The sequence below is a fragment of the Magallana gigas genome, chromosome 6 (genome assembly GCF_963853765.1).
Source record: "Magallana gigas chromosome 6, xbMagGiga1.1, whole genome shotgun sequence".
NCBI classification, from domain to species: Eukaryota; Metazoa; Mollusca; class Bivalvia; order Ostreida; family Ostreidae; genus Magallana; species Magallana gigas.
Window position 1 is genome coordinate 50,282,721 of NC_088858.1, and position 14,242 is coordinate 50,296,962.

The 14,242-nt window shown below is 33.4% G+C and overlaps 2 protein-coding genes across 2 annotated transcripts; both read right to left on the minus strand.

Moving 5' to 3' along the window:
• Nucleotides 1–1,181: 1,181 nt before the first annotated feature.
• On the minus strand, nucleotides 1,182–8,492 carry LOC105335021 (sorting nexin-2). The gene is made up of 12 exons (XM_011438683.4): nucleotides 8,337–8,492; nucleotides 6,593–6,668; nucleotides 5,855–6,066; nucleotides 5,527–5,631; nucleotides 4,611–4,752; nucleotides 4,383–4,461; nucleotides 4,023–4,215; nucleotides 2,965–3,058; nucleotides 2,426–2,631; nucleotides 2,168–2,311; nucleotides 1,906–2,058; nucleotides 1,182–1,515 (listed from the first exon to the last, which is right to left on the minus strand). The coding sequence occupies exons 1-12, from the start codon at nucleotides 8,418–8,420 to the stop codon at nucleotides 1,465–1,467; spliced, it is 1,539 nt and encodes a 512-aa protein (XP_011436985.3). The 5' UTR covers nucleotides 8,421–8,492; the 3' UTR covers nucleotides 1,182–1,464.
• Nucleotides 8,493–9,471: 979 nt separating this feature from the next.
• LOC105335022 (cAMP-regulated phosphoprotein 19) lies at nucleotides 9,472–14,013 on the minus strand. Its single transcript, XM_011438684.4, has 3 exons — nucleotides 13,846–14,013; nucleotides 12,243–12,341; nucleotides 9,472–10,694 (listed from the first exon to the last, which is right to left on the minus strand). Exons 1-3 carry the CDS (start codon nucleotides 13,927–13,929, stop codon nucleotides 10,506–10,508), a joined length of 372 nt encoding a protein of 123 aa, XP_011436986.1. The 5' UTR covers nucleotides 13,930–14,013; the 3' UTR covers nucleotides 9,472–10,505.
• Between the last annotated feature and the right edge of the window lie 229 nt (nucleotides 14,014–14,242).

Consider the following 14,242-nt stretch of genomic DNA (forward strand, 5'->3'; position numbering starts at 1 on the left):
CTCGATGAACAATAATGTACAAAAGGCAAGTATACAAGAAATATTTAATACAATTTACATTGAGCACTTCCGTTTGTCCGTTTCCTGTCCCGAGACGGAAAACCTTATTTCGACGAGATCTCATAAACGGTGTCGACTTGAACAATCAAACTTTGTAGGATGATAGACCTATATAAGTACATGTTTTAAAACTATTTTAATTTGTTCGGCGTAACTTCCGGTCGTCACCGGAAGCACTACAAAAATTGTTTTTTCTTTATTTTTTCCTTTTAGATGGAATGAATATATCAGTATACAATCTTAGATGTGTCATCTTTATAATGTTAAATTTTCAAATAACTGTTACGTCCGGTGATATCTCAAATATCTCTATGTAATTTTATGCCTGCAAGATTTTTGTCACTGTAAGTGATTGAGACACAAAGCTTTCATGAATGATAGACATTTGATTGATGATATGTTTAGCGGGTTTTATTTTGTCAACTGTTTTCACCGGTAGGATTCAAATAAATCATGTTTTAGCAAGTTTAACTGAATTTCTTGGGTGTTTCATCTTGCCTGATAAACAGTTATGTACACTAAGCAAATGTACGAAAATTACTACTTTTTTATTCATCACTTCCGTTCGTCCGTTTCCTGTCTCCAGACAAAAACTATTGTTTCAAAGAGATTTCAGACTTGCTAACAACAAAACTTTGAGGAAAGATTAACTTATGATTGTACAAATGTTTAACCTGTTTTGTTTAGTTCGGCTTTACTTCCGGTCGTCACAGAGAGTACTTCAAAAATTGATTTCGTTTTCAATCTTGTTGTTTTACATGGAAGCAACGTTTGGATATATATTTCACAATAATTATCATATCAACTATTTTCTCTATGTAAGAGAAGCAATGTCTACGGTTAAATTGATTAATGTATATCAAAACGGAAGACCTTTTTGTTGCTTTTGCAACAAGAGTCTAGTTAATCGTACAATTACTGAAAATTATATAAATATAAGTAATAAGAATTGATCTTTAAATATCACGAGCTGATCGAAAAGGTTCGGGTGTGATTAAATCTACAGGGCTTTATTGGATTTGATAACCCCTGACCGTATTTGATCACCGACTAACACTCAAAGAACAATTCCTTATTCCTGAACTAAACACTGATTTGTCCATTAATTAAACCATAACAAAACCAGTATATAATAATTTATTGTACATAAAATTTGTTTTTATAGAACAAAGTAAGCCACTGCCTGTCAATGACCAGTGGAATGTATGTAGTATGGTCACCAATCAGTATCAAACAGAGAGGCACTCTGTCAGTCCAGTGTGGTCTTATTGCACATAGCAGTCCATCTATCTCATCTAACAGTTACCAGCCTGTACTGCACAAACTTCCTATTCATGTAATCTCAGTTGCAACATCAAGCATTTCAAATATAATAGAAGTTAAATAGTCCGGTATCCACTAAATCTAAGCAATGGCCTTGGCTTCCGGTAAGAACGCCTCCCAACACTTCATTATCTGAAAAACAAGACATATCAGTCAGTTGTTATATATTTACATGTTATTTTGAATCTTTAGAATCTGTTTGGGTTCAATTTATTTGGAATTCGTGGGCACCACTCACCCATGTATTAACATCCTGATGAATGATGAGTCTTTTTTCATTATATTTTTAAGCAAATCCAAGAAAAAACATTACAGGGAAATTGTAAATCATTGACAGTTCACAAAACTTGTTCCCCAATAATTTGAATTATAACACAGTTAACACAGTAATAAAAAATGATCATTTTAATATTATTCTACAATTGCCTTCCTTAACAGATTTAAAATATTATTTGCATCAGAAAAGGACAATGCAAAATGAACTAAATGGTACAGAAGCAATAGCAAGATAAAAAAGCGTACCCTTTTTTGGTTCTCCATTAGCTGCTCCAGATAATTTACAACACTGTCTTTGAAATCTTCCACTCTATATTTATCAAATCTGGCAACCTCCTTCCTGATGGCTTTGGAAATTTTCTCAAAATCGTCCTTCCCTTTTTCCACTTTATTCACCCACTGAACAGAAATTTTACGTTTAAGATAAAAATGAACATGCAAGATATATAGATTTGACTTTCAAAAAAACATACATGAGAGAGATATTAAAGTGCAAATAAATCAATACCTCTGAAATCTCATCTTCAGCTTGAGGAATTTTGTCCATTTTGCGTGCTAGTTCTAGTTTGACTTTATTTTCTCGTTTTTTGGTCAGAGTTGCCTCCGCCTCCTTCCAAGATTTGTAAGATTTCACTCGCTCGTGAAACACTTCCTAAAAGACATCACAATTAAAAGTTTGTTGTGTGTAAATCATTTATCAAAAAATGTTAATCAACGACCAATGAAACAAACAGGGTGCTGGACAGGAAATAGGAAAAAGACCAACCTTTACAGCTCCCAACAGTGCCACGTAGTCTTTGCACAGCTCAGCCATGATGAAGAAGTCGTGATCTGATTGGTCGGCGTGAACGGTCTCTATGCGTTCCTCAGTCTCGGCAAGCTGTGAGAGAGCTCGAGACAGAGCCGTGTGCTCCTCTGCTGTCCCGAGCATGGCAGCACTCTTGGCAAACAAAGCCGTCATACTGCTCAATTCTGGAAGACAATTAGCATTAGAATTTAGAATTATCACATATAAAAAATTCATCACCTTCTCATTAAAAGGGCTGGATGGCTGTGGCCATTTTTAGACTGTTTTTGTCTTCTTCAAAAGCAGACCTTTGTATAGAGATAAATGTAAAGAAAAATATTTACAATTTTCAGCTTAACTATTAGAACTTTTTCTTTACTAGATAATAGTTACGGATTGAAAAGTCATATTTATAATTTTAATACAGACCTGAAGGGTTTGTTAACTATCTAGCCTTCTTAAATTTCTAGAAAACTCCTTTGCAAACAACAATATCAAGAAAAGAATGGGCGAATCACCTCTCCTGTGCTGGGTTAGGGTCTCCATGCTGGTGTGGAGCCGCCTCAGGTGGGTCTCCAGGCTCTCCACCTGGTTCTGTTTCTCTTCAAACCACTGAAACAAAGCACAGCAAAAGTGTAATACCTTATCAACAACACATTCATTAACAAAACAGGATACACAACATGTATATCAAGTGGCAGAAGAATTTACTTATAAAAAACATTTGTAGAGCAATAAAAATATGTCAGATAATTATCATTATACGTTTATATTTGATACAATTAAACTTCTAAATAGTTCAATTATAAACAAACTGTGCAGCAGCAAAAAACACAGCGGGTGAGAAAAATAAGAGAATGAATGATTATGAGAAAGGAAATGGGTTTTCTTTAACAAAATACAATGAAGCATGGATTTACAACATCGTTATAACAGATACCCCATTAGGACTAAATGACTGAATTCATACACAAAAAAAGATGATTAATCACACATAAACAAAATACACTGTACAAGACAAAATATTGCCAGGTGCCTGTAGCTTTCAGGTAAGCAGATATTCTACAAACACTAGTTACTCCCTTATAAAACCAAGGGGGTATCAACAGTACATGTACCAGCCTGGCCATTACCTCATACTCCCACTGATTTTGATTTCCGGGAAGTATTGAACAGAAATAAAGCATCAGCTATGCAAAATGTCACCAGTTTTAAAACCAGGCATTTATTTAAAAAACATATAAATAAAGTTTGAATGAATCATAATTTGAAACACTATATAATTACAATGCATTTCAAAGTAAACAAGTGGAATTTGGATATTCAAAGGAGAGTTTACTCATGATTTTAACATCAATAAAGATAACTACAGTCGGACTAAAGCAATACAAAAATGTTTCAAATTCATGTATTTCAATGATAATCTTGCACTGTAAGACCCTTTAGCATGTTTAGAGATGATTTAGTGGTTCAGTGCTAGTAGGAGGCCACAAAAAGAAAATTTACATGAAGATATGATGTAAAATGGTCAGACAGAAACAAGAGGCAATCCCGTGATTGGTCAATAACTGCCTACCTCATCAGATTCATCCATTCTGAAGGCTATTTTTTCTACGGCATCACCCATTTTGTGGAAGAGTCTTAGCACTCCTGCTCCACTCAGGGCTGATGTATTTGTTGCTTTAGGAAGGTCTCCATCTCTCTCCAAGAATTCTCGGAAATCTGGATCAATCTGCAAGACTGGATGAGTGGCTGTTCTGTTTAGGTACCTGTTGTGAAAAACATTCATTGATTATTGTTACAGCCCTCACTTAACAAAATGTAAAAGTATTTCACTAATATGAAAAATTCTGTCACTCCAGGTTCATTTTAACATTACAATATGTACAAGAGTTTCAGTTCAAAGGGTAAAAGAAAAAAATCTTTGCAATCTGACCTTTCTAATGCTGCTCTTCTTCGTTGTATGAAATCAGCTGCATTAGATTCTTCTTTTGACATTTTCACTTTTGTCATACCTAACAAATATGGAATGTTTGTATGGTGTATAACATCTCTCCAAATAAATCCCACAACTCTGCCTTATTATGTATACAGTGTAGCACACAATGACTGGTAGAATCTCTCTTGATAGAAAACGTATCATCACACCTGTTTATAACCTTACCTAAGACACTTTTCTCTGGAGCAGGGGGGACAATGATTCCTGTTTTGATGTGCTTCTCATGGAGTTTACTGTAGAGGCCCAAGAAATCACTGAATCGCCTGGTCACACACAACTCAGCTCGGCGAAATGCAGGGATGGTTGTCTATACAATGTATAAAATACTAGTATGGTACATTGAACCTATGTACAGTAAAACATGGTTATGGCGAACACACTTATAATGAATTGACGCTTACAGCGAAGTGATTTTCATTCCCCGTGACTTTATTACATTTTGTAAACTTTTTACGAATTACGCTTATATTGAAGTAAAATTGCCTGTCCCTGGGACTTCATCATAAGCATGTTTTACTGTATGTAAACCTGGCTTCAGTAGTCCTATCACTTCAACATTCGTTTACATTTCATGCAACCCATATTTTCAAACAATGTAAACAAAATTAACAATGATGAATCATTCATTAGGATGCTTATCAATCCAGATAAAATGTTTGGCAATAAAAGTTTAATGAGAGATAAACAATGCTCAGTTGTATTTAGTTTCCATTTACATGCTGATGCAATTAACAAATGATCTTCTGTAACAACTAGATCTCCAACAACATCTTATCTGAGTTTTATGTCACTATGTCACATTTAAATCAAAACTATTTTAACAAGAGCTTGGCTTTTGGGTAGTTGTGTCAAACAGCAATGTGACGTAGGCATGTATATTTCATTGCTAGCCTCTCAGCCATGACTCTTTGAAATCAACAAGAATTGTCTGGCTTCTGAGCTAAGACTACACAATATGTACATAATTCACTTGAAACTGCATCATTTTTAACCTGTTTTGACACAAGAAATAGATAGCTATGCCCTACTGAAAGTTCAAGGTCTTGTTAAAATGGTTCTATTGTAAAGTATAACTACCCACCTTTGTTATGACTTTGTACACCATGTAGGCCCCCATTCCATCGCCCACCTTGTGAGGCTCTGCCACTTTGATGGATATAGTGTACTCGTTCTCTGGTTCAGGAGGCTAGAAAATCAAGTCAAGTCTTGTTAAATATTGATAATTACCAATAGGAAAAGAAAGGAAATCCTTTACAGCATGTTTATATACCTGTGTTTCTATAAAAAAAAAAAACCCCATGAGAAATTGATATCACTGCTTGACAAATTCTTCTATAAGGTAGTTGGTGTACGACTTTGCTTTAAGGATGATGAGATGTTAATCCCTTTCCATTTCAACTGGTACTTACATCAGTACTTTTTCTGCTGGTCACTTTTGGTTCCACTGCGGTTGAGCTTTGAGTGACTGGTAATTTGGGTGTCTCCTCCTTGACGGGAGGGGTAATGACAGGCTCTGGAGCCATCACAGGCTTAGAGTCCTCAAATATATCATTCTTGTCTTCCCTCTCTTCCTTTGGGGGTTCCTCATCTGATTCTAACGCAACATCTTCTCCTTCATCATCTGTAGGAAAATGGATATAAAAAAATATTAATTTTAAGAAAATCAGACAAATAAACAATAGTATAAATAAAATCAGAAATCTGTGAGCCAATGCTCACTAGTGATACCCATGCTCTGATGTGAATATGCAAAATAAGCAAAGTTGATAAGTTAAAGATCAAGTTTTAATGAGTTTTTGATAATTAAAAAGACATTATTAGATCAATCTTTAAAGAACACTATAAATGATTAGGGTCTAACATGACAACCTGAAACTTATCAAAGTTTATGTTACTATTTAAATAGGTATACCTTGTCCAGATATATAGTATTACATGAAAAGTTTATGTTTATCAGTCTATAATTATAAATTGGGTCAAACTACCCACTTTCTAGATATACATGTACCATATTAAGGCATTCATATTTTAGAGCATTTTTTCCTCATGAAATACTAAATGCATGCTCATGAGGATTTATTCATACAAGAGTAGTTTAATACTGAAGCAACTTTCAAATGAGACAAATGAACAAAATATACATGTACCTCCAAATAAATCAACGTCTGGTTTTATTGGCACTTTTTGAGGTTCTGATTCTGGCGTGCTTTCATTTTCTTGGCTCTGCAAGAGATTATGACATATATCCTTTAGAATTGTCTTACTCAATAAATTTACATAATTTTGCGATGAAAACTTTTAAAATCTAATTTGTCTATAATAAATCATGAATGAAAATACAGTAAAACTCGTTTAGTATGAACACTGATATTGCGAATTTACAGATATAGCGAAGTCATCTTGGATCCCCAGCTATGTAAATTTAATGAATTTCTTATACGGTTATAACGAATTACGGATATAATGAAGTAATTTCTTAGGTCCCAGTGACTTCGTTATAACCGAGTTTTGCTGTACATGTATATTTTAAAAACATAGATTGCTTAGCAATTTTGATTCCAAAAAAATGTATGTCCCATTAGGATCAGGTGATAACTAATGGTAGACATCGATCAAAAATTTCCATTTGGTTTTTTCTCTTGATGAAAGGAAAATATTTCAAATGAATTGATATTATGGTCATATATATGCCCCTACTTTTAACTAATTTTTAAACATTATCGCATAAAAATCAATTTTTCATATTAAATCTTTATACAGAGGATGCTATCTATCACTTTAATCTTGATATTAGTCATCATTGTACATTTATTAGCTGTTTATCTATGATGTCACCTAAATGAGCTAATTCTCACAATTTTGCACACATTTATCGTTTTTTCTTTCTTTATATTTTGCAATTGGAAGAGCACAAGTCTGCTCAAATACAATTTTTACATATGTTTTTGTTCATAAATTATGTACACATCATACTAAAAAATTGTACTTTACGCAAGCAAGCGCTCAATGTTTCCCAGTTGAAAACACCCATATTCTGCTCCAAAACATTAATTTATCAAAATGAGAAAATCTTCATCATGTCATTTCTACATTGAGATGCCACCATTGGAATAACACTCATTTTCAATATGATTTTAAGTATCTTTCACTTAATTTTTAAAGCTCTTTGTAAAACTTTAATTTTGGGGACGAGAAATGCATAATACTGCATATAGTCCATTATATCATTGTTCAGATAAAAATACATCTATTTACATACAACTTGTACATTAAGGAAACTGTTTGTTCTATTTATCGCTCTCATAAATATTGTAATGATTTGCCTATAGTATTTCAATATTACTTTGTATTTAATACTGTAAAAATTTCAAAATAGGTATTTAATTTCAGTTTCATTTTACTTGTACTTTGAGGTTGGAATTTTACAAAGTTTGCTTATATTATTTCATCTATTACTCAGAGACTTTTGAATGAGTGTTTTAAACAATGGTCACAGTGGCCTGCTATCACGTCAAAATTTTAATTGGTTTTAATCTATCATCAAAATTTTGTAGACAATCCATTTTTTGTTTACACTAAATATACAATGTTAATGACTCAGGAGGGCGGGTGTTCACAAGTGACATCTGGTAACCTCTCCGTTTAATCATTCGACAAATATAATACTGAAAGTTTACTCAATTAAATCACTTCAGCACATGTAAGTAAAATTATTTCGAGCGAAACAACAAATAAAAGGTTCAAAGGAGGATCTTTGATATGCTTAAAATCAAGTGACCAGATTAGAACAAACCGGCAAAATGTCGTCCGTCTTACACAGCCATCTGGAGTTTGTAGCCCGTCAAACTAACCCAAATCGAAGCTTTCCGAGAATGCATTCTCTAAACATACCTCACTAGCTTCTGCAAACAAGTCGTCTTCATCTTTTTGGTTTTCGTCTTCGCCAAATGGGGGTGGTTCTCTTTCATCGGCCATTTTAACTATCACGTGACATTAGAGCACGAGACAACTCGCTCTTCGACGTTTCGGTTTATGAACTATACGACATCTACCCCCCCCCCCCCCCCAACAATGTTCATACAAAATATCTAGGTCAAACTTATCAAACATTCGTATACAACAAAGCACAACAATGACTACTTCCCTGTTTAAAAATTTGCGTGATGTTTAATTAGATATGACTGAATAAAATTAAATTTACAGATGAACAGTATTTGTATTTTCATGTATTACATTAAAAATTGTTCCTATCTGTAACAGTTTCATAACCAAAACCTGATAATAGACTGAAGTAAAAATCTTAACATATTCCAAAACTTTTCATTGCATTTCAATGATTACTTGGTTCACATTGATGATTTGCCATGTAACTGCTGGTCACTTTTAGGAAAAATGGATAATTATAAAGTCTGGCAAAGATTTGGTTGCGATACTATTCCAAACTATTTCAATTTGCTCTAAATACGGTTACCATTTATTGTGAAAGTGTATATAAGTATGGTCTTTTATATTAATACAAGTATATCTTTTAAATCTATCTTCAGTCTTTGCAATTGATCAGTTTATATACATAGCATTTGAAGTTTAATTTAAGGCAAGGTCTGTTAAACAAATGAGAGGGGAAAGTGTTAACTACAATAATACTAAATGAATCCTGTAAGTAAACACACCAAAAAACATTGCTGACTTTGATCAAAGGTGGTATGAGACACTTCCATGTTGCGACGTATTGTTTATCAAAATAAACAAAACGAAGTGCAATTATTTAAGTAGTTTCTTTTCCAATATTGTCACCTTTCAGCATAGCGCAGTGGATTAAAGGGTTTACTACGAATCTGTAAGTCATGAGTTCGAATCCCGCTGGAGTCTTTACAATTTTTACCTCTCCAAAGCTAATTTTTGGTTAAATAATAATTTAAATATTGTAAAATTTGAAAATTCTAAACCAGTGAAAGTATTTCAAGTAGAATGTACTTTAATCCACATCAATATCAAAGATCACATAAAAAAAAAAAGAATACAGATATAACATAACTCTTGTTTTATTTCTTGATCTTTAAACAAAACTATAACAATATTGGACTGAGGTGATCATATCTAAAAAAGAAAAAATACATGTATCTATTTACATTATATATAAATACATGGTACACTTTGTTGAAAGTTTACCTGAAAATAGGCTTAAGCTTTCAATCCAAAAACCATTTATAAACTTTGTTAACCACACTGCCCCACATATTTTGATAATGCAAAACTTAAAAATACATAATTTATGTTTTGAAAAAAGAAGAAGGACAAAGTGTTTTATTGAATTAAAAATTTTCTTACCAAGCCAAAATTATAACGATAATTTACATGAAAAAGGTAAACCGCTAAGCACAATAGAGCAATCCTACATTGGCTAAAAAGCATTTGTTTCTATTTTTCTTATAAAATCTTAATGAATTCTGAACAACTAGCATATAGAAGAAACTATCGATTTAAAGGGACCATTGTTTGTGGAACTATCATACTATAGTGCATGAAGAAAATGAAAAACAAAGCACAAACAATCTCACTCACTATGTCTCTCTCACTCTTTCCCCCTCTCTCTCTCTCAAGATATATTTGACTTACAATATACTATGTATTTAAACATTTATGTTCTGTCAACAAATGAACGTCTGAATGTAACAATGGAAATGTTTTAACACAAGTCTAATTTCATGTAAGAAAACAAACATTCCTGAAGATTTTAAAAGTCATTGATGTCTGATATACACATCAAATTCAATGATGATGTAGTGCACAAATATTCACCACTTAAATTTCACATCACACTGATCACAGACAAAATGAAAAAATTCAATTAAGACAAAGTGTCTAAAATATACCAATCATATTCTTGTTTTGTTATATACCCAATACGTTGAAAATTTTGCAATACAGACGGAAAATGCCTTCGTTTTTCAATGATGAATAATCTTCCATGTGATAATTACATGACAAGTATAATTTGACTATAGATGGTAGGTGAGAAGCACTATTGAAATTATACAAAAATATCCATTTAATTCTTCTTCATGAATGCTCTGCCAGCTTGCTCTGTTGAAGGGAAGGTTTCCTAATTGTGGCTATGGCCTCTGGGGTGGGGATGGCATCTCCTGGGGGCTCCTGAAGGATCATGTTTTCCTGCGCTGCAGGCGGTAACTTTGATCCTCTCATTTTTGCCCTTGTCATATTGTACTCTCCAGAATCAAAGTACTTGTTCTGAAATAACAATGTATTAAGATTCAATGCATATTGAATTTCAGATTTTACAATTACCTGTGCATATTTTATATACAAGTTTATTAATGCAGCCAAGAAAGGGATCATCAGAAGTGCATTTACCTATATTACTGGTGAATACCTTGAAATCAGTTTACAGATCGATTATAGAGGGCCCTTCATTAGTTTCATTGATACATAGGTAAACAAGTGAAAAGCTGTCAATGTGACAGCAAACCGGGTTTTCTTTTATGTGAACTTTATCCATAATCCATGTCAACCCATATCCAGTGAAAAGGTGTACCCCAATATGCAATATTTTGCCAAAAAGTGACTAAGTTCAAAAGCTGGTATTTTTTTCATAAATTATCAGAAATCAAAATCCTAGCAATATGCACACCTCTGATATACCCTATGTACAATTGATCTGCAAAAGAAGAACTTCCTATCTTGAAATCTGTAGGAGGAGTTATACATACAATGAGGGTACCCTATATGCAATATTTTGCCAAAAGTTACTAAGTTCAAAAGCTAGTATTTTTTTCATAAATTATCGGAAATCAAAATCCTAGCAATATGTACACCTCTGATATATGTACAATTGATTTGCAAAACAATAATTTCCTATCTTGAAAACTGTAGGAGGAGTTATCCATACAATGAGGGTACCCTATATGCAATATTTTGCCAAAAAATGACTAAGTTCAAAAGCTGGTATTTTTTTCATAAATCATCAGAAATCAAAATCCTAGCAATATGCACACCTCTGATATATGTACAATTGATCTGCAAAACAACAGCTTCCTATCTTGAAAACTGTAGGAGGAGTTATCCGTACAATGAGGGTACCCTTTTGGCAGCCGCCCGCCCGCCCACCATTTTAATAACCGGATTTTTCCTTCGGAAAACCCGGTTAAAAAAAAATATGATTAAGTTGGAAGATCTGAACAGAATTTGGGATATTGTTAATGTTTAACCTGTCATAAAACATGGGTGGATGCCGGATGGGTCTGTTTTGAAAGTGGGAGTGTTATAATAATCTAGGAGGAACTGTTCAAATTGATCAAAATGTTCATGATGCATGAATAAACTGAGTGAGTAAATGAAGGAGATCTGATTGAGTATTCCATTTATTTTAGACAATTTATGAAAAAAATTTGGGGGTTGATGGGGGGGGGGGGGTCCTACAGTGTATATCTATTATAAAGAATCATAACAGTTGGTAATATTTAATTTATTGAATCTATATATTCATTGAAACCCCATCCTAACACCGAAACTCCTGACCCAGGGTCATGAAATTCACAATTTTGATCACTGTTGAAAGAGGCACTCTCGCTCATTATACCCATCTACATGTACTTACCAGTACAATTATATAGCCAGTGAGTACATAGAAAGATTTCCAGTTTTACCAAAAATATGAGATTTTGTTGGTCAGCTACATCCCTATTGTAATGAAATATTTTAAGAACACTGTCTTTTAAACTCTTCAGTGAAAGAAAATGTTCTAAACTTGTTTGAGCGAAGAATCTAATTGACCTGTACCTTTTGAAGACGCTTTGATAGAAGTGCAGAACCACCAACACCAGCCTTCATGTTGGGGTATTTTTTCTTTAACTTTTCCTCTTCTTGTTTCATTTTCTCCTAAAAAGAAAATTCCATATAGCAATTAAATTTTCTGATTCTAATCATTGTAGCAAAGATATAATGATGATAGATTTGGCTGGTGCATTGGAAGGTCATGCAGACTGGCGAATATAGGGCACTTGTGATGCTGTATTTTTTTGTCTAATGGCATCATAGCTTACCCAAATGACAGTAGGAAAGACGTATACAATAAATAATGGAAAATAGTGCACTATTTTGACATATTCTGGTAGAATATTTTCCTTCATCAAAATTCACTGTCGAAAGCTTGCTAGATATAAAAAAATTTAAATATTTCTACATAAATGGCCTTATGTAATACTGCAGAAGTTCCAAAATGTTTAAATAATGGGAAGAATATTTTCCTTTTTTTTTAAAGGTTTTTTGACAGTATAACAGATTTGATAGCCAGCTCTACATAGCTCAGTTAGAAGAGCACCTATAAACTAGAGATAATGATTCAGGGGATTTGGGTTCCAATGCCTGTCTGGTCCTTCATTTTTCCCTCACATTCCGCTACATTGGTGCTGGCGCCGAGACCAACCTCTGGATTTGACAGATTAACCTCCTATCGGAGGATAGAAAGAATAATCTTACCGTGACCAAGCTGCGCTCAGGTCACGTAAGAATTGTGTCTATTTTAAGTCTGTTAAAAATAATCTGTAGTGGAAAAACACATTTTTATGTATAACAAACCTTTTTGAACATGCATATGCAGATAAGTCCATAAAATATCCATTTAATGGGTGGTAACAACTAACAAAGCAATTTGTTAATATATATGTTTGAATTTGCCTGCCATTTTGTTGGAAAACGCACTCGGAAAGTCTCGGATTTTATCATTAACATGGCGATCGCTTACAGCGAAATTTCAAACGTGATGTTAAAAGTGGCAGTGATTTTGTTGCAAAAACAGATAATGTGGTAAAATGGGATTATAATAAAACATCATAGGTATTTGAGACCCATCATATAAAAATTTTGGCAATATACAACATGACATTTTTTTTTTATTTGCTAGGAAGCAAGCATAGGGGGCAAATTCTATCGTTAAACCGGGTCCGTAGGACATCTGTCAATTTAACGATAGAACATTCTATCTAATCTGAGGATGAAGCCTGGAATTCGTCTTTTAGAGCGAATATCATTTTAAGTGGGAGGGGGTGAATGTAACAGACTGATTCCCCTGCCAATGCCATACAGCTTATTTGGTAGAACACCTGACTAGATATTCAGGGGACCCGGGTTCGAATCCCTGTCCATCATTTCATCATTTCTCCCATCTCATTACACGTTTACATGAAACCAATATTCATTACTTTGAGCAATGTGCAAAATAGATAGGGGAAAAGGAATAATGACATTTTTAACATCAAAATTGTATATACAAAGGGTAGTTATAATGGGATTAAAAGTAAACAGTGACAAACAAAATGACCGATAAATGAACGTGACAGACATGAACAGAAACGCGTGTCGATGGATCATATGAGATACTAACAGCGGTGGACAAATCAGGGGTTGCTGGTTTAACGAATACATCGTCTCCTGTTGGCTTATTGGTGCTTTCATCAGGTGAACTCATTATTTGAGTGTTTTCTGCGCCTAAATAATCAAAATATGGCGAAGAACAATTAAGTATTCTAATGTCCAATGAAATCTATTGGTACAAATGACACGCAAAGTTAACTCGTACATTGATGCATGAATCAACTAATCAACCAACATTTACATAATTACGATAATTTCAACATCATTGATAAAACAGAACATTTTTTATTTAATTTACATGTATTTAAAAAATTTAAGGAGTTTTTTGAACGTGTTGAAAGATAGAAATGAAAATTGACGAGAAAAAGGTTACTTTAAAAATAAATAACTATATACTTTAAAAAATT